The following is a 25,646-nucleotide window of genomic DNA, read 5'->3' on the forward strand; positions in this document are numbered from 1 at the left end:
AAAATAAATATGAGTTGAAGTGGTTTAGGTATTTTTTTGTTATACTGATGAACTGCAGTAATACCAGATACTTGGTTGCAACTTTATTGAGGAAAAAATAAGAATGTACTAAACAAAGAAGCAAGAGAATAAGTTAAATTTGAATGAAAAAAGGGTTGACTTGATCAAAACTATGAAAACACCTGTGTTTTGCCTACATATAAGAGTACACAGCTCTCTTTGTAGGACAAAAGGTGCTTCTGCTCGAACAGTGCAGCCTCAGTGATTACATCAGTTAAATTTAGGTTTTTCTTTATCTGTTCTTTTATTTTGGTATCAACAAAGTTGACTTACCAAAATTACATCCTTCTTTGCAGAACACGAGGAAAGCCTAGGTTTTCAATCTATGTAAATGTCCGTACTGCAAACCATTGCCTAAAATTATGTTCCTCTTTTAAACCACAGGTAATCTGATTTTGCTGCTCCTAGTTGCTCTCCACTGCATGTCCCCATGTTTCTTTCTGGTCAACACTTACTCTTCAGAATATCACCATGTTGCCCCTCTGAAACAAATCTGTTTAGCCTTCTCACAAAACCCTTGAAGGAGAGTCTCAGGCAGAAATATCTAACACAATGCAATCCTTAAAACACAAAACCACTTACAAGAACACATAGCAAAGAAAAGTCTTCAGATGAAAAATCATTATGCGTCTTGATGGAAACTGGTCATGGTATGTACCATGAATGTAAATCAAATTAGCAAATTTAACAAACAACAGTTGGCAGGAAATGCACAGTACTCTTGCCCCTGGGCTGCTGTCCTGTAAAATAAAATAGTGATTTATTAAATATATTTAACATACATGAGAACAGTCATAACAGCCCTCCACAGGATCAATTCACTTTCTTGTAAGAGACTGTTTGCTCTTTGGGTACAAGGTACTGTCCATAGCAGATGAACACAAAACTATACAGTTACTAAGCCTGGATATGTTATTAAGGAACAGAAAATACACCCACTAAGAACTATTATTGAACAACCAGAGCAATCAAAGAACATCTACAGGGCAGGTTACAGTTGCTTGTTCTGTCTTCACTATTCTATTAAGTCATTATTGCCTTGATTCACCAAGTTAGTTAAGCATATGTCTAATTTTATGAACATGAATAATCCCCTGAAGTCTCATGACTATTCCCTCAATTAAAGTTAGACATATGCTTAGGTACCTTGATGAATTAAAGCCCATAATTGCCTGCAGTTGTTTCTGCCAATTTTCTGCAAATAAAACCCCAGAGTTTTGCCAATGAAAATGTGATACTATAATGCTTTTATCACTGAAGAAATTAATTTTATTTAGTATTTTTTCTTTTAAGTTTGTTTTTCCACCCATGGTTCTAGATAAAGTGGTCATCAAAGTAGATAGAACAAAGAAAATTGCATTTTAAACTTAAAATAAATATGAGAGTTTGGTTTCTCTTCCATTAATTTCTGGAAAAAAATATCTTATGAAGTATGACATATAAATCTTGGACAAGACATAGGAGACTTGCTATTTCAAGTAGTTGATGTTGAATTCCTTGGCCAGAGTCAAAAACTGAAGAGCATGACAATTAATGGAATGAGTATGAAGAGGAGTTTCACTTCAGAAGTTTTTCAAGATAGAAAGCTCTTCAGTTCTTGGAAGAATTTGAGTCCTGGTCTTACTGCAGCATCCCATGATGCTGCATGTCTAAGGAAAGATTTACATCAAATTTGAAGAGGTGGAATTAACTTTTACTTCTCATAAACTATCATCTTCCCCTTGTTAAAAAAAAAAAAAAAAAAAAAAAAAAAACCAAACACATACCTGGCAATACCTGCTAAAAGTTTTTAATTTTAATGATTCCTAAAAGACAGGATTAGAAATAAAAGTGAAGGGGAAGGAATATTAAAAATATATATCTTTATGCATAAACAGAATTAAGTCCTTGTAAACTATGTTCTTTAGATCTGTTAAGACTTTTATAAACATACTATTAAAAACACAGTAACTCCAAACAATTTATAACACCACAATTCACATATTCCTGCCTGATCTAAGGCTAAGTCAGAAAACAGCTGTTATTCTGTGGCTACAGCTTAACTCATTTGCACAAGAAAGACATAATTATCAGTGGCCAAAAGGTGAGAAGCAAACATAATTTGTTATCCCATCTAAAAAGTCAGTATCCAAAATCTGCCAATAGCAGCACATTTTGCACTAACAGAGCAATACTGCTGGTAATGAAGAACAGCATAGATAAGTTGTTAAAAATGCCCACAAAGTAGAAATAGAAAAGGATAAACTGAGAAGAGTTTGAGGGATTCCTATCCCTTATTCTTTGGCACTACATCCTTTAAAAACACCTACACTAGACTCACACCTGTAAACTACAAACACATATGGCAGCAGTAGCCTACAAATTTCTTGCCTCATCTGATGTTTTTGATTAAAGGAGCTGTAAAGGATTTTCAATCCTTCATAATGAATTATTTGGACAAATGCTTTTTACTTTTCTCCCTAGAAGTCCTAACATTTCCTTATATAAAGACAACATGAGTATAGTCCACATTTGCCCACAAGGTTTAAAAACAAGTAAAATACATGTAGAAGTACATACATACTAGTTCTACCTTTGGAACTATGTCCAAGGGTTCTGAATAAAATTCACAGCTGTATATAAACCACGCATCCTGCTCCCATCAAGATTATCCACCAAAAGACTTATCAACTTCAAAAAACAAAGAAACAGCTACAAAAATCACACTATGGAGCATTTAAAATTTTGTTTCAAAGAGGAAGAAAGGTAAACTGGCACTGCCCATATATATATTAAAAAGTCACTACCAGTTTCCTACAAACTGGTCTCAAAGATCCACAATCAGAATTCAAGCCCTGTTCCTGGATCATACAGGAGAAATGGAAACATGCAATCAAAGTTTTCAGATAAATGTAATTACAGTATGAGTACAGTAGGCGAAAAAAAAAAGGTGTGGTGGAACACTAATCTGTAGTAGCTTAGTTACCCCTCCAAGATTACCTAGAAGAGGCAAATATGTTTGTTATTGATCTAACACAAGTATGACTTCACCAAGTGGAGCTTTCAAACCGTGTTCAGTGCTCCTAAAAATACCCTTCCACAGCAAGTCCTGCTATGCAGCAACGTAACACACAAAGTATTTCTCATGGCAACATATGGTCACTTAATAATTACCATTTTGGGTTAACATACTTAAAATTCTTCTTAGAATGATTACTGGAAAAATCTGTTTGTTTCACTGAATTAAAAAACTTATAAAGAAATACCTATCATTTTGTTGTTATTACATTAACTCACAGTTTACCCTTGAGAAAACAAAAGAGGAAACTAACCTGATTTTCCGCTTTAAACTATGTTCTCTGAGCAACTTTAGTGTTAACATTTCTGCTAAGACTATCACTGCTTCCAATTTTCCCCTGAAGCTATGACTGTTCATGACCACAGTTTGTTAGAGTGATATACTGAACTTTAAACTTTTAAGAAAATGCCACAAACAAATCCAAATAAAGCAAGCATGCACCTGCTCCCATACTTAATTTTTCTCTGCATTTGGTGAGGTTGTCGAGTCCTCTTGTTAAATAATAGCTTGAACCACATCCTGGTTTAAAAAAAAATATCCACAAATAGTTCCTTACAAATCTCTGTCCTTTTCTTTCAAAAGTTTTATAACTAAACAGAGTTCAGCTCCTGCAATAACTCTACAGATTGTTTCTGCCCACACAAAAAAAAGCAGCCTACTTACTGCAGAATTTATACTCAAAATGTGTAACACTATTTTCTATCTGAAAACAAAATCAATTGTGTGAAGTGTGGAGTTCATATTAACAGAGAGAAAATAAAATCCAATCTATCTTGTTCAAACAGTAAGGGAAATCAGGAAAGCTCACAACGTGCAGGAGGGGAAGTTCAACCCTCAACTGAACTGCTACAAATGGCAAAAGTAAATTTAGGGCCTCGAGGAGGTGAGAGCAGAGAAGGATGTGAGGGCTGAAATCCTGCAGCAATTTTACAATTGCTTTTTACAAATCATTCATTTCCAGATGATGAAAAACAACTTTGCAGACAAGGCAAGAACACCTGAAAAGGAATAAAAAGACACCTTCCCTACAAATTTGTCATCTTTTCATTTTTAATTGCCCTCATTACTGAAATTCAGAGAAACTGTAAGAACATATAAAGGAGAATAAAGCATTTTAAACCCCTTCCTACTAGCCCATCCATGATCAGAGAGAAAATCACCTTATTTGGAATTTATTTTTCTTTATTCTGAGATATATTCATTAAGACATGAGTTCCAGAATCTACACTATTTCTGCTCACCCCCATGTCCACACAAACAGAGCCCCAAGCAAATAAATACTTTTCCTGTTTACGTTAAAAAAATTATGCAGGATTTCCTGAGAACATGATTTTCAAATTAGAGACAAACCAAACTGAAGAGTATGTGTTTCCTTTACCACAGGAAATGTAGTGGATTTGGTTTTAAACTCAATTTATATATCAATTAAAAAGCTGGAAGTTCTTATCTGTGACTCAGTTGTGGCAACTTTTGAAAGTTGAGGAAAACAATTCTCTAACAAGTATTTAGCTGTTGAAAATATCTTTTAGAAATGTTAAATTTAATAACTCTCCAGTGCATGTCTGGGATTTCTTTGTAATCTTCTTGAGCAATGTGTAATATTTTGGCAAAATCCCAGACCCTCACAGTTAGTAGTAGTAGAGCAAAGGAAAAGTTATTAAGTGAATTTGTTGTCTCTCTTTTTTATGAGTTTTTAGAAACTTTAAACATAAAAGAAATCTTGCTTTACATTAACTTCACCCTGTTGCTGCATTCCAAAAACTTAGTGCAGATTTGCATGTGCTCCATATGTATCTTTCCAAATCTGCCTTACCTGCCCTAAGCAATTACTGTGCATGTGCTGACCAGCTGTGAAGAAAGAGAGAGGGGGGAAGGGGAAAGGGAAAACAACTGTACTGCAGACTTGGAAAGCCAAGAGCTGAATTTCCTGGCTTACCCTGTGGCCCACTTAATGTCTCCAGTCAGGTGACCAAAAGAGGCAAGTAAATTACACAGGAGCAGGCAGTGGATGTCAAACAGTAGATTATAGCCACACAAAATTCTAATTTCCTTTTCTAGTCACTGTAGCCTCAACGTGCTTCAGTTACACCCTAGCTTGGCAAATTTTTATGGCTGCTTCTCCACACACTTGATTTCTAGGAGAACTGAGCATGACGTTGCATATACTCCTTCTTATTCTAGGAACTTGGTGAACTTGATATTCTTAATTTTATTGACAGATTAATCTGAAAGGGCAATACTGGCCTCAGAATGTTTCCTTTACTTTAATGTGATACAGCTCAATGCAGTATGATATCAATTGATTAAATCCTAGTTATATGTAGCTGCATGAACAACAACCAAGAATTTGAGTTCTTATAAAGTAAGTTTTCTACGTAGAGAGAAGAGGTTTTTACAATCATTCCACTAGTTTTTAATACTTAACCTGCATTTGCAGCAAGATATGTTCTGAGAGTGAATATCAAATATTGGATTCATGGATGTTATAAAATTAAAGGAAAAATGTCTAGCTTTTCTGAGTTTATTGATAGTTTTTAGTACTCATGTTAGAAGAAAACAGAGAACTAGAATGATCAGAAGTAAATTCTGAACTTTTAGAACTCTATCACTTCCAGCCTCCCTTTTTCTCTAATATATTTTCACAATTTTATTTTGTATCACTGGCCGCCGTTCATGAAGTATGGACTCAGAAATGCATTGAAAATAATGGTTATGATACAAATTACTGTTAAGCAGGAAAGCTTAGTCCAAATGGCAGGGAGATATTCTTGTCTCTCATCCTTTTTCTGGTTACTTGCTTGAAGGGCATAGCTCTTACTTGGTATTTTAGTCCTATCATATGCATTGGCAGTGTTTTAATTTCTTATTTGATGCTTCCCAGCTATAGTTTATGAGCTATAGCTTAGCTCATCAGCTCAAAAAAGCAGCTGTCTGCAATATGGGTTCAGCTATTCCCCTATTCTGCTATGCTTCAAATATTTTTAAAAATGCCATGCTAATCCCTCAACAGTAAAAAAGCAGCACTATATTAACTCACATGTGGCAAACACAGTGTCTTCCCTGCCTGAGCTGAAACTGCCATCACGCCATCACTCAGCCACCAAGTGCTGCCAGTTCCACTGCAGCCTCTTCCACAAGGGTTCCAGAGACATTCAGTCTGCAGCTTTTCTAATGCTCATTACAGCCCTTTTACTTACGTGTTTTAAGACATTCTTGGAGTGCGACATCAGAACAACTACAATGGATTTGAACAGCACTTTAAATTTAGTGGATACTAGGTTTGCCTCTTAGCAGCCTTTTAGACATGAAAGGTCTGCTTATTCCCTAGAAGACTTGGGTGCAGAGCTTGGAAGCAATGTTATCAGAAATGGTTTTGGGGTAGGGATGTCAAGGGGAGCATGTCTTGATGGAAATACAGCAGATGGTACGGTGAATGATTACATTATGCCAAGCCACACACTGAGAATCACTCAGATCTTCCAAAAATCATAAAGCTGGCTTAAAAGCCATGAGATGCTCTAAAACAAAAACTATCAGCAATTTTCGCTTTCAGTATTTTTGGAGCTTCAGGGAGAAACTGCCTTTCCTTCCAAGTCCTGATGAGTTGATACATTACTGATGAGTCTGGTGAGTCTGATATACATTACCAAAAAAATACCATTTACATCCGGACAGTAAAGTCTTACTAAATCAAGAACAGGTTCTTGATTCCCTCAAGGAACTGAAATCAAAGATGCAAAAACCCAGTAACTGACTAAGCTTTTATTAAAATGGAGGATAGACAAAGTCTAGCATGCTGCCAAGTCAGCTTTAGTAATTATGCAAAGGAGTCAGCTGTCTTCCTTCTTTTTCCACCAAAGCAATTGTTGGAACTCATAATATAGGGGGAATTGGCACATTCATCAAGAGGATACTGTTTTAACTTCTGTTTCCAGGTAAAATTCTTAAACCATAACACAAAAATTAATCAACAGGTCTTACATGTCCTTGAAGCCATACTAAACTTGCACTTTTAAAGGATTCAATTGGATTTGGGTGACTAAGTCTGCATGTCTATGATGCTGGGCACAGTAATCCATTTCAGTGACTAAGTTGCAGTGTCTAAGATGCTCAGCACAGTAATCAATGCAATCTGAAACTAACTCATGACCCTCTTGATTCCTATGAACATTGACAATCTCCAGGAGCAACCCATCTGCCTGCTATTTACAGTCTGCAAAGTGTCACTATTTTACTCGCTTGGTATTTACATTAAAAGGATACCTATGGCTCTGTTCTGCACTATACAAACATATACTCAGTGAATTCATTAGCAAGGGTACAGTAGCACACCAACATGGCTACAGACAATGAAATTTGAGCTAGATTACGAAAATGCTGTGTTGAGAGCATACTTCTGAAAACACAGTGTTTTCAAGCACTCTGCTAAAGCACTTGCTAAGATATTTTTTCTAGAATCCTTGCAGTAGAGTCTGAGGAAGCTTCCCACTATCATACTGGGGACAGAAGAGAGATATTAGAGATTAGAAATATGCAAACAGAGTGATTGAATTAAAAAATAATAATAAAATCAAGCAAAGAAGGACACAGGTACATTTGCCACCAAACCACCAGTGGAAAGGTAACAGCCAATATTGTCTTCCAAAGTTCATATACATTGACTAAGGTGTCTGTCTCTGCACACCAGCCTACAGGGAAGGGCAGTACAATTTAAGTAAGACCACTCAAGAAAATAAATTATCAACTGGCTGGATATCACCCTAAGGGGTTACGAACTCTTTGCCAATGTGAAAAAATACTATCAACTATTCACAGATCATTTTAATATTCTCATTAAAAACACAGATATGGAGAGAGGAAAGGACATACATCAACCTTGAAGATCCACTATACTAGAAGGAACTGCAAATACTGGGCTGAATAGATAGAACTGAAAATGTTTGTAGCTAACTGGGAGATGAAATCCAAAAGCAGAAGATAAAATTCAAGAATGAAAATCAGCTTGGAGGTTCTACAATTAGGCATGAGTATTTCATTGACATGAATAATTTGTATGCAAGAGAAAAGGATCCAGAATCTACGTGTTTCACAAACTGAGTATGAGTTAAACAAAGGCTCCTTTGCAATAGCAAGGTAAATTAATATTAATTTGATCATCAGCAGAACCCACAAGATTCACAAAATATTCTTTCTGTTGTACTTGAAGATGATGAAACTGGAACTGAAGTAACATACTGCATTTGGTTCTGGATGCCACAAAACTGTTGTGTTCCAAAAGGACAGTACAGAGATTCACAGTAAATTCTAGAACAGGTGATCCAAGGGGAAAGACTGAGCAAGCTGGGAGCATTGAGCCTAGAGAAGTCTGAGACATACCAGCCTATAAGATCATAGAAGATTATTGAAAAGAGAAAAGAATGTGTCCTCTCTATTAGAAATCTTTTCTTAATATCTGATCTGAATATTCCTAGCATATTGCCTTGTGTGCCACTGAGATCATAAATAGTGAAGCACTAGAATTAACTGCCTGAGGGGTTGTGACATCCCAGAATAAGTCAGGCAAATATCTTGTAAAGCAATATTTTTAATGATCTTACATAGAGAAAATATAGCCCCATCCAAGACTGTTTATGATTGTTCCCTGCTTGCAGCATTGAAACTAGCTCCTGTACATTGCACTGTTCAATGCCATGCAGTCACAGCCTGCAAGACACAAACCATCCCTTTTCAACATCTTATGAACAGCCTACTATTTAAATAGAGAACAAAGAGGAGAAAAGTAGAAGGAACAGGTCAGCTCTTTAAAAGACAAAGCAGGGGCATGCAAAAGTGCCCTACTCAAATCCCAAAGACAGCAATCAAATCTCAAAACATAGACAGAAATGTGATAAAAAACAAAGCAGCACAAATTCTGGAAATAACTACCACTCTGTTACTTGCTGTAATCTGGAACAGGTGATTTCAAGAAACTGCTCTACCTTGTATTAAAAATGGATTTGGAGCACTCTCCCAAAAATCAGCATCACATTAAATGAAGTTGCAACGCCCAAAACAGAAATAACAGCTATTTTGCAAGCAAACAGAACTAAATTTCTTAGTTTCAGTCCAATGTCTTGACTACAAATCACTTATTTTATCCTTTTTAATCTGACAAAGGCTTATACAATTCAAGCTCGAGGAAGCTTGCACAAGATGTACAGGAAAACACTATAAAAACCACTGACATTCTCAGTTGCTTTCAGCACCTGGTACTTGAAAAAAGAAACTATTTAACTGTTTTCTCATCATCATTATTACTCAAAACTGTTAAATGGCAGGAAATAAACTACTTAAGAATCTCCGAGGGGCTTGAAAAGGTAACAGTGAAAAAACAGCATAATTATGCAGGAGTGCTAAGAGGTTTCACTAATAACATTCTCTTAAATGAGCTACCTGATCAGACTCTTAATACAAATATACATATTATTGCTGTCCATGGCCTTCCTCATTATTCATGGATTGAATACACCAGTATACACTTTAGGTATTAAATTAATCTCAGATTAGTTCCTAATTTCAGCAGTCATGTGATGGCCATTTATACTTCCTATTTATCTCCCAATTTCGACAAAATGGTGAATGTCAACTGAGCCTGTAAAAATGGGTAACATCAGGAACAAAAAAGTGAAATCATAAAATTACTTCAAGACATTCAGTCCTATATTACATCCTCAAATGAAATACTTTAAGCTTGTACACAAAAGAGGAAAAAATTATTATTCTTGGTTTTGTGAAAGCACTAAAATAAGACTCAGGGTCCATTGTTCTAAGCCTCAAGCCAAATTAAAATGCAGTCTCTGCCCCAATGAGCTAAGTTAATACCTTGTGTATACTACAAAAGCCTTTGTTGCATTGTCAGAACTATTATCCATGGTCAAAACTCTCTAGACACTACCATAACCACATATGCCAGAAATAAATTTGACAAGGTTAAAACATGTCTCTGATGAGAAGAGACACGATCATACACTGGTATTCATAGTATTCTATATTCCTTGTCTTTATGTGAGGATTTAACTGTTACATAGATTCAGCTAATGTTTCTCTACTTGAAGGAAGTCACATCAACTTCCTATTTGTTTATTATTATGGCCATTCCACATGAAGAACAACTAATATCAACTGACAGCAAATTAAAGGATAATCTTCTGTCTGCTTTTTTTTTCTAGAAAAGAACAGCCTTTCCACTAAAATGATTTAACTTCCACTCTTTACCATGGTAGTTTTCTAAAACAAAAAATATAGAAAATATAAAAAACAAAATATGAAACACAAGTTGGATCTTCCGTACTGTTACAACTTTTTGAAATCTCTAGCTTCCTCTACCTAGAAACACCCAGGAAGAGACAGGTGACTAATGATATAAAACTAACATGCCAAAAATGAGAAAGTTCACCAAACCACACAGGGACATCCTCATTCAAAATCTGAGTACCCTCAACTTCCTGTAGCTGACATAAACCAAGATCACAGCCATGCAATTTGTTTGGCTTCTGTTACCTCAGACTTAGAGGTCACTCCAGCAGAGTAACCTCACTTCTGCAGGCTTCACTGGATTTGGAGTCATCAGTGTACCTGATAACTAACAACTATTGTGCAAAATTATCCACAGTGAAGCAAAACAAAAAATATGGAATACAGACAAAGGAAGCCCAAGAACCTTTTAACAGTAAATCAAAGGAAGCTGCAGCTGGTAAGCAATCAGCAAAGTTTAGGCATAGAGCTATATGCTGTTCTCCTGCCCTGGCAACAGAACACCTTAGATCAAGGAGACATTACAACATGTTGCTGTTAAAAACTTAAAGCAAGTTATTCTTGGGTGCCTTAAACACATGTGAAAGTTCTTTGTGTCACTCAAAAACATGTAGGATCCACTTAAGACACTTGGTGGATCTGAAGACACTTGGTGGATCTGGACACACCACTTGAAGAGGTGGTCAAAGTGGAAATCATATCAGAGATAAAATCAAAAAGATACAAGAGGTTTAAAAAATATAGCCTAGGGGGAAACATATATGAACTGACTTCACATAATCCAGGAATAAGAACACTGTAGATGTACATATATTTACATATGTAAAGACTTGCGAGACACAACATTGTGACCAACTTCCATAACACATCACTGACTATATAACCAAAAACCTATCTCTAAATTCAGGTTCTATCTTCCTCATTGAGTTATTTCTTTTACTCCTCTCAGTGGGCATGAAAATCTACATAAACAAGACTGTAGCACGTATTGAAAAACTTCTGGTGAATAGAAATTGGAAAAAACATCTGTCAAAACGATCCTAGATATAAGTGAACAAAGGTGAAGGTGTAGACTGGATAAAACTAGTTGAGGTTCCCTTGGGGATACAGATGTAAGATCAATTTCTCTAGCTTAATTTGTATTAGAAGAGTAAATTCCAGACAGTGAGTACTGTGTGTTTCAGGTGATGGTCAGGAAGTATGATTTTGTCAAAACAGAGAACTACTTTAAAAAAATTTTTCTCTCACCTTCACCCTAATCCCTCTCAATACAACAGAATTACTACTTATTAAAAAGTAAGGAAATCAAAACAATTTTGGTAATAATAGTGGTTTAATAGAAAATAATAGAAAATATAGAAAATAATAAAAAAAAGCCTTAGATTACCATTTTAAGGGTTTTTCCCATCAAATTTTATTAGTGAGAGCATTAAATAATTAATAATTAAAAATACCTGTGTTAGCATCATGCAACATTATATGTATGATTGAATGTAACAAAGGGCATGAGAAACAACATTTAAAAACACTGCATAGTTAAAGCTTATGTACATAACCAGATATAGCATTTAAATCTTCAATATTTTGGAAAGACAATAGGACTGATACTTCTTAAGTTCATAAGTCACTTTTGAAAAATGAACAGAAGCCCTCTCACTACCATTCCCATTAAATTTTCAGGAGTGACAGTGTACTGGAGTACCACAGTTGTGATTCCAGTGGAGCTAACCTTATTGCAGCAGTAAGGAAATAATTTTCAAGAAAACGGTATAGCCCATACGAAATTTATTTGCAGGCATCAGTGCTTGGAAATTACCTTAATGACCAGGTTTGATGAAATGTCATCTCACTGTGAAAAGAAGGGGTCATCTTGAAAAGCAGCAATCAGGTTGTGCACCAAAATTTTATGAAGCAGTGCTTAATATCAAATATATCTAGCTTAATATCAAATATATCTAGAGATACCAAACAAGCTTCACAAATGCCACTGACAGATTGATTGACCCGCTCTGTGAACAACCTCACTGCATAATGCAAAGTCTTCCATCAAAGAAATGAAAATAGATGTAGTTTATATAGCAACTCCATTCATTAAACTACCTCTGGAGAGTCCTGCTTCAGAGTTTCATGGAGTTAAAGCACAGACTTTGAACATATGCATTAAATGTGAGCAGAAATGCAATTCTCATGCTGGGAGAAAGAAGAATGTTGTGATGAGATGTGGGGAACAAGCCTTTCTTTAGGGAAGTAAATGCTATGTGAAAGTAAGTGGTTTACATTCTTGAGGACAATATGCAAAAGAGTGAAACAGTTTTGAACAGCTTTATGTTTCTGGTGGCAGATGGCTCCCTTTTGGCTGAACAGTGGTTCTTAATCAGGTCTATGAGTACAATGAACCTTCACATTGCTGAAAGAGAAGCATCACTCTATTAAAAGCAAGTTCATAAGCAAGTGTTAATCCCCATGCAAAGTAGCATTTATCATTTTTCATGCAAGAGCTCATTCCAAGAGGATTATCACTTCCCCATCTTGCCCTCTGACTGACTACACAGGGCAGAGAAATTCTTTCTTCCATATGGAAGGGGAAAGGGAGGTTGGAGGAAGCTGTGATCTCCAGCTTCCAGTTTCACTGTAGCTGCTCCAAGCTGAAAGTGGGAAAGAGCACAGGCCAATGTTGCAGTAGTTGTTCTTCAATGAGAGTATGGATATAGCTTCCCAGAAGCTGTCTAGCAGTTACTAGCACATGCTACAAAGGTGGGTGGAGGGAGGCAGGGGGTGAAAGAACTCTTTGCTAATATCTGTCAGTACTGATCCTATCAGCCCACACAACTGAATACTCAGAGGCACTTCTGACCTGTCCACATACAGCGTATTCTATTTAAGGTAGATTAAACTGAGTCTTTCCTAACTTTCCCTTTCCTAACTTTTCTAAAGAACTGCTGTTTTAGTTAAATAGAGCTTAGAAAAGATCACATTTGGGGTGGAATTATGTTAATCACATGATATTTTTGTTTTCCTTTGGGGCATAATGCCCTGATATCTCTACTCATGTCTCTCCTTGCAGAGAGTTACCAACTAAACTACATGCAGCTCACCTGGATGCTCTTATATAACACACCTACTCATGCAACAATGAATGCTATTCTCAGCAAAAATAGGCAAAGATGGGAGTTCTAGACTAAGTGGTGTGTCAAACCCATCACAGAGAGAATCCTAATATTATTTTGTAACATGCCACACATATATAAATTCAAAAGCACTGCACATAGAAAAACAGCTAATAATGTTGGTAATTTGTATCCACCATCCTTCATGGCTCTTCAGAAATAAATGCTACAACAAAAACTAGATTACATGAATGACATCTAGTGGACATACCTTTCCATAACAATTAACCAAAACTGACACAAGCTTCACACGGTAAAAACAAACACCTATTTATGTACATGCATATATATTATATATGTATATATACATATTTATGCAGGACGATTATGTCAGAAGTCATTGAGCAACACTGATACACAGATTTCTGAGTTCTCTTTCAGACTGTTTAAATATGTTTCAGCTCATGAGTGGCTGCACTGTAGAGTAATACAATGACTACGAAACATATGTTAATAAAACAAAAAGCAAAGTTTATTTCTGCCTTGGATTCAATAAACAGATTAGAAGAAAGCAGTGATCCAGCTGCAGTCAATATCTCCTCTACAATCCCACAGATCCTGCTTTCATCACTTTCCAACCAGCTACAATGTGAAGAGCCCTCTACTGATAAGGGCTCTGTTAAACTGCTCTTCCAGAGAACTAAATTTGACATGAATATACAAATCTGTAATATTCAGTAGCCTTATAACATGTTTCCTGTAAATAATACCAACTAGATCCCTCGCCCCAGCAATGGGCAAATGTGGAGGAAACAATTAACAGTATACATAAAAGACAAATGTCCGCCAAATTATATTGAACATGATACCTGTACTACTATCCCTGTTTAATTAGAGTTTTTCTCATGTATCCACAGACAAATGACAGGTGAATAATCTTAATGTACATTCAATTTAAATGAGTGGAAATAAATATGTCAGTACAAACATATTCAAGTACAGATACAAGAATAGCCTGTGACATTCCCCAGAAGGAGATCAAAAATGAGACTATCTCAGTTGTCAACTATCTTTCCTTAACAATAATTGTGATTATCCATATCTGTTTTGAAAATTCAAAGTATGAGTGACATTAAAAAATACCTTGCAGGCATTGATTAAAATGAAAAGGTGCAGGAGAATTTCCTTCAGAAAAAGAAAACAGTGTAATGTTTTCAATTAAAAATGCATTTTATTTCAATCTGAAAATTCCTTTTGTACAGGTAGAAGTTGTCTGTGTGCATACAAGATCAGCTTCTTTAAAGCGCTGTCTCTAACAAGAGAGGATATATATGAATGAATTTATAACTACATCTCATCATCATACACTGAGAACATATCTAAAACTGTCTAAGGCAAATCTATTGGACTGGTTTCCAGACAGCTGCTCTGCCAGGGGAGAGTCTTGACAATCCATTGAAGGACAATCCCCACAAAATTATCTGTACAATGTTGTCAGGTTTGAATAACTAGCATTAGTTACTCAACATTTATAAGCTTTCTACAGAGGTTGCCACAGATGATTACTATACTTGTTCAATTACTAAAATGGCAAGGAAAAAAATCCATACTCCAGCACTTCTTACAAGCAGAGTGCCAACTCTAGTCCTCTATACTCACAATAAGACCAAATCGTCTGTGAAAAGAGCTCAGTGGTTAATCTCATCATACCATAGTAGGAAACATCTAAAAAAAAATCTAGCTAAGAAAATCTACAAATAGAAAATTGTTCAAAAAGTAAGAAAGAAAGAAAGGGGAAAAGTCCTGCAAATTATATTCTTGTTTTATTGTTTTACAGTATCCATTATGACACAAGCTTTTCTGGTTTCACTCTTTCTTGTGCCTTGTAAAATAAAGACATAAAGGAAGGAGATAGTTAAAAAACAACCTATAGGTAAGTAGATCAAGGCCACTAAAGTGTTGGGCATTCCTCATATGAGTAAAGGCATTGATTGTGAGGATGGCCAACTGTTCTTTGGAAATATTATCCATGTAGTGTGATGGCACACGCTTCGCTGCTTGAGAACACAAAGTTTCTAGTCAGTTGATCTGTGAATACATTTGATTTTCAAGTTTAGGGGTATATATGATTTTCATGCTTAGTGGTATATATACTTCATTGCTTGGAAGAAAAATACAGGAAAATAGAGCCCCAAGGCAGTCTAAGTAGTCCAGATGAGTATTATGTAGATAATGCTCACAGAGTAAGAAGGGTCATCTTGCACTGCCTGAATGTAAAATGTCCTCCTCCACAAAAAATATCTGTATTTTACTATATTTCCTGCACATAAGTTCCATCTTCTCCTAGACTGGGCTAATATAGAGCAGAAAGATTTTCTTCCATTTTGAATTTATTTAAGGAGAGTCTCATGTACAAAATAAAACTTTGCAAATAATCAAAGTTCTATTCTTGCTTTTGTTTCCAAGAGTAATTAACTGCAGAAGTATCCAACAAAACCACATAAAGACAGACAAGAAAATGAGTACATATCACCATTCTTGCATGGAATAAGCAGTTTGAAATTTCTAAATGATTGACATTATTCTACTGTCCTCTTCACTGAAAGAAAAATTAAAGGAGACTGAAGTTCTGAGAGATTCTCTAGACCTGACTTAGAAAAATTGGTGCACATTGTGCCTTTGTGTGAAAAGCATCTCTGCCAGATGAATCAGGTCAATAATTGAATTTCTCTGTTCCTGTGATGAGACACAAGTGACACGTGTGGGATTTTCTTTGTAAGACTCCTAGACAGTATGAAACTCTATGACCAAAAAGTATGAGATTTAGATGATAAAAATAATGCAGAGATATTTTACCTAAGTCTGTGCTCATCTACTTAATACCTCATACCTTTCACTTCCTTGTGAGCTTCTACTTTGATTTTCATAACATATTTAACTGACTTTGACACCGAGATAATTTCCTTATATGAAGGAAATTTTATGCCTAGCACAAGCAGAAGTTGTTACTTAAAGAATCTAAGTGAGGTTGTAACAACAAACCATTGATGTTAGGTCTGATGAGTTATTAAAATGCATAGGTCAGTCAGTAGAAAAGGTAATTGGTTAAAACAATTTCTTTACTGTGTCATGTTTTTAACTTCCATTTAGAATGACTGTGCCTTTTGCACGTTCTGAAAATAAAGTGAACTATGCCTTAGAAAACCCTGTGAGTCTCAAAATCTGGAACAAAAATAAAATCATATTCATTAGATATCTGCAAGAACTTGGTTTCTCAGTTGTCTATAAATAGACTTCCATCATTACGGCCTGAGAGGAAACAGCTCTATACCTTTTGCTGAAAGTTTGCCTCTGCCCACTTGCCCAGGGGATCTGATGGCAGGGTGACAAGCTGCCACATGAAACATCTTGTAAACATTCCACTTAGATAGATTTTCTCAGGAGAATGAATTACGAGTGGGCCAACTGAACAATGAAAATGTGAATGTCCAGATCTCGTGCATGGTACAGGCAAGAGAGCTACATTACTGAAACCACTAGAATGAGGGAAGAACTTATCACCCCAAGTGAAAGACAGAAGGAACTTTACTTTTCAGCACAATTATGTAAACCGGATGCTTTTAAGCCTTGGTTTCCTCTGGATAATCATGGAGCAGCTGTTGCTAAACAAGGTGTCTCATTACAGAAAGTGATTTTTTTTTTTTTAATTGTACTAATTACACTTAAGATACAGCCCAGAACTCAAGGTTTGTGTTTTAACACTTGAAACCAAGCAAATTGGGATCTGATTACATTAACTATCACATGAGTGACCTATTGAAGCTACATTGCTCTGATTAAACAGCAGATACCCTCAAAGTAGGTAATTTCTCATTAAGGTTTCAGGACTCAAAAAACTATTTCTGTTTTCAGCTGATAAGAATCCAGAGTACTTCATCTTTGTGGCACATTGCAAATTTCATCTCCATCGAAAATCTGTGGTAAACCTTTACAGTTAGTTTTACAGGAACCCTGGGAGACATTACATACTCAAAACACATTCACATCTTTTTCTTTGGCTTCTGGTAATGAACACAAAGAACTAGAAACTCAGACATTTCAGATGACCATGTCAAAAAGTCAGCAGATTGTCAACAAATGAGAAAAACCTTAAGAATATGAAGGCCCTTGCACACCAAACTTAACATCTCAGACCAGACCAGAAACAGTTTTCCAAAGATGCTAATAGTTTCAGGAAGGAGAAAACCCATCTTCCCATTAATGCTAAATTTTTATATTTTTCAATAAAAAGAAAAGTAATAAAGGTCAATCTAGAGAACCCATTCAGGGACAAATTATGCTGGTAGTATTTCAATCAAAAAGCAATAGCGAAATTCAGTGAAATGACAGAGATACAGTCAAAGGTAAATTTGATCTTGTATATAGAAAAGAAGTAGAGCCATTTGCAAAGATATCTTGAACAAATTTTTTGGGTGAAGCTCAATAAAATAAAAGCTATCATAGCATTCAATATAGAACACTTATTGTAACAATTGTAAGCAAAAAAATACCTTTTATGTACATTTTTAGGATGCTTCTAACAGGGTTTTTTATTATTTTGGTCAGTACTCTAGTGCAACTGATCAGATATCTCTCACACAGAAAAATTATGTAAGTTATTTTGATTTTGCCTTTTTAATGTCTCTAAGAGGATCTCATGTTTGCCCAATCCTCCATGATTAAACATAACCTGGCACTTTTTACAGGACTGCATGTTCTGTGTCATTTCGTGATTTATTACCTGTATAAACACTCAAAATACAGCAAAAGAAAACAAAATAAAGGACGTGGAAAAACAACCAACAGTTTGCCACTACATAACTGTTCTGAAATATATAGAAATTAAATTTTCTGAAATGTGTTTTTCATTATTTGAACAAATTGTCATTCACTTCCATAAAATATTTTGAAAAAAAAATTGTAAAGATTAGTAAGCATATTTAGTAAGTAGAATAAAGAATGAAAGGTATCAGAGATCTGTTCTATATTACAAATGAGATGTATGAGAAACTGTAAAACCAGCACAATAACAACAGTGAGGGTTAAGTCAAGTTTATGAAGAATTTTGCAATCTAAGTATAGCTTAGCTTAATAAAGGGAGGAAAAAAGCTCTATAACCCAAAATATTCTTATGGTTACAATCAGAATTGCAACAATGGTAGCTGATGCAATGTTAAGCCATAAGCACATACGCACACAACTCCATCCACAAAAAATCCACCCTAATTATTGGTTTATGAACAAGAAAATGAGGTTAAATTTGTTTATAATATTGAGGTAATATTTCTAATACCTACTATGGAAACAGCACACAGAAACACAGGAACCATAATTTTATTAGGATATTTTTCAAAAAAATTTTTCCTTTTACAATGACTAATCAAGATTAAATCAAAAAACAGCTAAAACAATCTCCTAGGCCTTAAGAGCTGTCTATGAAAAAAGAAACAAAGGATACTCAATGTACACTTTTCATTTTGACTGTGAAAAACAAAGGCCAAAAGGACATAAAAGAACACAAGTTTCAGTTATTCAGCCCAAATGCCACATGATGAAGATAAAATGCTTTGTTTAGTCAGGTTTTTGGGTTTGCTTATACAAACTTCAGATACTTCAGATCTGTTTTATACTTCCAACATACTAAAGTTCAAAAGGCTTGCACCAAAAGGTCGCATCACAGAAACACAGCAGAGTGTAAATACCTGGTTACACTGGGTCATGGGAGCTGGTCCTAGAAAACACACCCATACTGCTACACCAGCAGCCCTGGAGACAAGAATACTGCAGGACTAAACTAATTCTTGCAGGAAGAGCCACAGCACCTCCCCATTGGTCTGAGATAATTTGGTGTAGCTCATGCATGACAAGATAGTTAATTGTGCAATAGTACAAGTATTGGGAAAAGTCTCCTAGATGAAGTAGACTTAGTCCTTACAAAACCAGCTCATTTTGGTTTTAGACCTGAGGAGGTCTGGCTGTTACTAGCTAGTGAAAGAGTTCTGCATGATAGTGGAAAATTTTTGCTTCAGATTTTATGGCCACAAGGAGCTAATCTTTCAGTTACTATCACCATGATCTTCACCACTGGGAAGACTATACACTAAATTTCCCTCGCCTCCTGCAAAAAGAAAGGAGAGGGTAAAGATACTCAGCAGTGTTTAGCTGCAGTTCTCCTAAGCAAATGCTGGAAACTGCCCCCTCAAGATTTAAAGGACTCTGGACATAAATTAAGAAATACAGGCTTTGCCAGCTAGATACAAACATGAACACTTGATAAGAAATGCCAAAAAATATGAAATAAAGAATAGATTTTTCTTAGTTAAATGTATGCTCAAGTTTCCGTAAGACATGACCTCCATCTAAGAACGCAAAATGAAGAGCTAGAAAAGCACAAAATTTGTTGTTTATTAGAAGAGTTTACCATACTGGTCAAAAGTAAGATAAAACTTGCAGTGAGATTTTTTTTTCCCTGTGTTTGTTTATGTGATGAAGGTCATGTTATTTTAAGGAATGTCAACCCTTCATTAGATGTAGCAAACTATGAATTCTGCTAAGGAAATCCGAGTTCTGTTTAATTCCTTTTATCAACCTGTTGTCTCACTGAGGCAGTGATTTGTAGCAAAATCAATAGAAAATTACAAATATGTAGCAGTGCCAGATTATCTTTGTCATTTAGAGTGCTCTTGTAGACTCACAAGATAAAACCACCAACATTCAGAGGGAAAAAAATGAAAGATCTCAGTTTATAACTGGTATGGAATGGAAGTCAGGTAACCCTTAAAAAAAAAGGTTTCTCTGTTAGGTGAAAACCAATCAAGTCATCATGCTAGCTTTAAAGTCATCCAGTTTCAGCAAACACCTTTGATCTATTTCAGTGTTCTGTTACTAATCTACTGCTGATGAAGAAATATGCAAAATGCAGAAATGACAATGAACAACAGAACCTTGTCATACCTCTACACAGACACATTACAGACTACAGGTCATGGGAAAAGTCAGTTCTCAGTCTCATAATACACAAAATAATGAATTCCAAGGAAAAAAAACTGTAATGCTTTCTGCTTACCTGATATGGAACAATACTCCCATGAGCAGTACCCCAACGTTTTGCTTCAATTTTGCAATTAAGATAATTAGCTGCTACATGAGTGAGACATGCAACCTGAAAATGGAAAAAAGTATAGTATTCAGGAAAGCTGGAACTTCATTGACAATTTCTCTGAGATTTCTATGTGCTTTAGATACATAAGCTAACATATTTATATCACAAAAGTATCCTTTAGACATTATATATTTTGCATACTTTTTTACTATGAGAAAAACTCAGGCTACAGCTATATCACAGAAGTGCTTGTTTAAGAACAACTCCATAAACTCAAAAATTAATATGTTCTCTATAACACCAGTAATGCTGGACATATGTAGCATTAAATTATCCTGAGAGATAAGAGAGTGTTACCCTAAATATTTTGCAGAATAGTCAGCTGCAGCAGTGTCTTGTCCAAAGTCTAGTGGGAAGCATGATGGATTTGTGGGATAGAACTCACCATTTCCTGAACCTCAATCCCATGCTTAAATCACAAAGACTTTTTCCTCAGTTACAAGATTATCTTTTCGTTTTCTCCTATGCTTCTCATTTTACACGTGCAAGCTATGGAAAATATTTCTGAATTCTTCAGCTCCCCACATGTTCTGTAATATTAATTAAGTCATGAGCCTTGATAAATCATCTGTCATTAGAAGATAAGGAGAGATTTAGCAAGTTATTAGTCAGACATAGCTGGAAAAGTATTAATTTCAAAGAAATAACTTAGTAACCAGAATGTGAGAGTATAAATATATATATTGTAAGTATGATTGTATCTTAGGCAAAAGAAATTAAAATTTGTGATGCAGTAATGCATGAAAATCAGTGGTTCTGTTGTAACCCATGGCAGATTCCTTATTCTTTATTCTTGGAAGGGATACAGTGTTTGAGGATATCTGAAGCCAAGTAACACAGTAAAGCATTACAGTTACCATGGAAGGTTATCACTCATTCATCAGACACAATGCATTTTTTTATTCTGTTAACTAGCTGCACCAGAAAGTGCAAGTGCTTGCCTCAACAGTAGACCATGTGAACAATTTTTTCCAAAATTATTATTTTCTCTATATTTCTCCTATTAGATAAAAGAAATTTGCTTTGATGATCAAACTATTTATACTATTTTGTACCTACTAATCAGTCTAGTCTACCACAAAACACGCAATTAATTCAGAGTCCACCATTCATATTCCAATATGTGAATTATATCAGAATTCCCAGGAATCAAATGCCATTTCATTTTCTTGTTCTTTCTCCATATATTCTGAAAAGAAAATGCGAATGTGTCACTGTCACATCCCAAGAAAATATTTAACTGTAAATCATGCATGCAGCAATTTAGTACAGCAGAAAAACTAAGAAAATACACAGCAAATAAGTGACCAACTACTGGCAAAAATTATATTTGTATATACTAACTAGAAATACAATGCTTTATTCCTGAGTACTTTTGGAAAACATTTTGTAGCTGGATTTCAGGTCCAACTGTTTATAGCCCAGTGTCACTTCATTTGGCTAAAATGTTGAACCATATCTGTTCTTTGGTCCCCAGAAAAATCTCAGTAGTGAAGGAAACAGTACTGGAAGTATCTTTTTTTCCTACTCTGCAACTTTTCTCAGCAATATAGAATGAAACACCATGATTATAGAGAGAGTTAATGAGTTACAAGAGTGTGTCATTTATTAGTAGCTCGTAGCCTTGACCCATCATTCCGGGCATTTTCCACTTTGGGGTCATCCTCCATAGTGATACTTTCTCTACCACAGCAAATGGCACTACAGTGATGATGAAATATTATTCATTAGATATTCTTCTGTATTTGCATGCAACACTACATAGCTGACACATTACACACAAATTTCACAGACAGGTGAGATGCATCCATTACAACCAGCTTTTACTTCTAAAGACTAGCAATATGCATTTAACTTTCCACATTTTCCATACAGGCAATGCTTTATCAAACTTAACTCTGGGAAGGACATAGTGAATTAAAACCTAGTGAAACAGAAATCCCAAAATATTGACATTGAATGCAATTGAGCCAAGATTTCATGCCATCCATTTGTTTCTATATTCTATGCTATAGAATTAGGGATTGAAGTTTCATAAACAGAATTCTTCACAAAAAGACTTTTACCCCTAAAAAAATACCTTCTTAACACAGTGTTGCAAATTGCTTCAGCTTCCTTGATGAGATGAATGCAATATTTTCAGAAATGGAAAAAAACCACACATCTAGATTTCTCCAAAGCATTTGTTCACAGTACAGGAAAGGGAAAAAAGAGATTAAAACATAATGCTCACTAGATATTGACATTTGACCACTAAAGCATATACTTCATGCTTGTTTCAGTAGCAAGATACCAAAAATGTCAGGGAAGTCAGAGCTTAGTAAAGATGGCAATGTTGGAACTAACAGTTGCTGGGACTATATCAAAGTCTCAGTTCAACTTGGGACTTAGTATGAAGAATAATTCTATTTCAGTCAATGTACTGACCACTTGCTTGAATGCATATGCCTATGTAGCCTATAAAACTGGTTTGCTTATTTTGGTTTATTCAATAAATCATGAAGGAAAAAGGCTTTTGGCTTCCTCTGACTTCCTTCCCTGATTTGAGTACTTATTCACAGTCAAATTAGCCAGACAAAATTAATTATTAGCAGTAGCCGTAGTATCATCACCAAACAAATAAGCTTATATAGACCAAAACAAAGTAAATATATCAATGTTTTGTGTTTTATGTGAAAATACACTGTTGAGTGAACTCTCTGGCTTTTTGCCACATTCATAATAACTTTCTGACAAGTTCAGCAAACTTGAAGACAATTATACTTCTACTGTCCTGTGAAACTTTCCCCTGCCATGCCTTTCCCTTTCCTCTCTTCTTGGCTCAGTTCATTTTCTTTGGTCTCTCCAAAGATTTAGTCCCACTAAGAAGGCACTGTTCAAAAAAACCTTTTCAGCATATACAATTTATGTAATTAATAAAGAACACGAAGAATTTATCTACAGCTATTAAGCAAACTGCTGAACTACAAGCATAAAAAGGATTTCCCAAATGAACATTTTTATAGACATTATATCCTTTAGAAAAAAATGCTTGCAACAATGTAAGTCTATTTCTCCAAACTCCCCTGTAATTCAAGACTCAGGACCTCACTGATAGAGATACTTCTTGCAGCAGAAACATCTATAATACAATCAATCTCTCAAACCGGAGTTTGGGTACATCTGTATGACATATTCAGCTAAGTATTTTTAAAATCTACACTTAAAACTGCTTTTCTGAAACCTTATAGACCCACTTCTTTTCTCCTTTAATTAAGAAATAATCCTCAAAAGTAACCTTTGAACTTACAACATAAAAGCAGATGTAATGCAATGATACAGACATCTCTGTATTCATTGGCTTGTAGAGACAGATCTATGTACTGTAAATATGCATTATCAAATATCTACAGATAAGCGTTTCTTTATTTCACATCAGTAAAGGGAACACATATTTCAACATTCCTTTCTAATGTTACTGTTGATGGCCAAATCCCATATTTGTGTAACAGATTTACTTAAATAAGAACAAAAAGAGAGCTGCATTAAGGTCTGAAAAGTAATGCTCAGATTATGATGAAATCAGACAGATGGGAAACAAGATATTAAAAGCCACAAGGTCAGCAGACAAAGAAAAGAGACAGAATTTCAAAAGATTTTTTTCAAGATAGCACATCAAACATAATTTATTACAATGAGTTCACTGAGTCAATCAATCATTTACATGCAGTTTCAACAAGTGTATATGAATAACAAAAGACAGGTAACTGGAAAGAGAAAATAACATTTTAATTATATTCTTTACTTTCTTCTCCCTCCAATTTTGTGTCTGCTGTCTTGCCACATACCTTAACAATGCTTTGACTCTAAGCCAAGTTAATTTATTTCTGTCTCATTCTTTGTTTGCTTTTTCTTAAAACAAGCATGTAGACTTATTAACTTTGAAACTCAGGCCTTTTACACTGGTATAGGTAACTTACACTATGCTACAGAAGTAGTAACACAATTATTAATTTACAGCTTTGCAGGAAAAGAATAATTCTAGAAAATTCCATGGCCTTCTGTTGCACAGAGGCCAATAATCTCCCATTTACACATTTTCCATACTTCTGGTGACATATTAAAAAAATCTTTAGACAAGAAAAATGTGAACATAAGATCACAATCCATATTCGGTGCACACTAGAAAAGGTCTCTTAAAATCACTGATCCCATGCTAATATTTACCTAATGATTGATTTCACTGGTTTATGTTTTTCCTAACAAGTATTTTGACACTGGTAACATTTAAGTTTGACTAATTTTGCTTTTGCAGTTATTCCCTATTGCCTTTATGGAAGCTGTTTCCATGTACATGCACATCAAGTGACTATCAGCTCTTGCTCCTGGAGTCATTTTTGCATTATCCAAAAACCCAAAAACCCCACATCAAAACCCAAAACCTCTATCTCAACCAGGCAACCCCTGCTCTTCCAGCTAATTATGCAATTCCTAAGCATCGACCCAACTGTTTCAGGACGTGGCACCACACCACAATGCACGGTGGTGTTCCATCAGTTTTTACACAGGGAATTGTGTTTCAAATTCCTGCAAGAATCAAGTGGGCAGCAGAAACCACAGCGTTGTGCAGAGGCAAGAGAGCTGCCACAATTCAAGGCAGCCCATCATGCAGGGGTCCAGCAGGAAACCACAGCAGGTGCTACCAACAAACATCACCTTACATTCAGGCTTGGAAGGGCCACCCATCTAGCCTGAAGTTGAGAGATCTGCAGAAGCTAAAAATCAGTTCAAGAGTGGCATACACCTATAGGCAGAGCAGACATTCCCACCTGCAAGTACGCAGCGAAGCCACTGCCCACAAAGGAGCAAGATTCTACTGCTTCATCCATCGTCTCCCTGCATCAAAGCAGCAGGTCTGGCCTGCAAAAGTTAACTAAAAAAAGTAAAA

General features: G+C 35.5%; 1 protein-coding gene across 1 annotated transcript in view; it reads right to left on the reverse strand.

The window, feature by feature from the left end:
- Positions 1-25,646, reverse strand: part of SUGCT (succinyl-CoA:glutarate-CoA transferase) — a 313,226-nt gene that overhangs the window by 227,148 nt on the left and 60,432 nt on the right. Inside the window, exon 9 of the mRNA XM_084207991.1 lies at positions 20,624-20,719. Coding sequence (XP_084064117.1) covers positions 20,624-20,719 — 96 coding nt within the window. The remainder of the gene's footprint in view (positions 1-20,623; positions 20,720-25,646) is intronic.

This window comes from Fringilla coelebs (genome assembly GCF_963513975.1).
Source record: "Fringilla coelebs genome assembly, chromosome: 1".
NCBI classification, from domain to species: domain Eukaryota; kingdom Metazoa; phylum Chordata; class Aves; order Passeriformes; family Fringillidae; genus Fringilla; species Fringilla coelebs.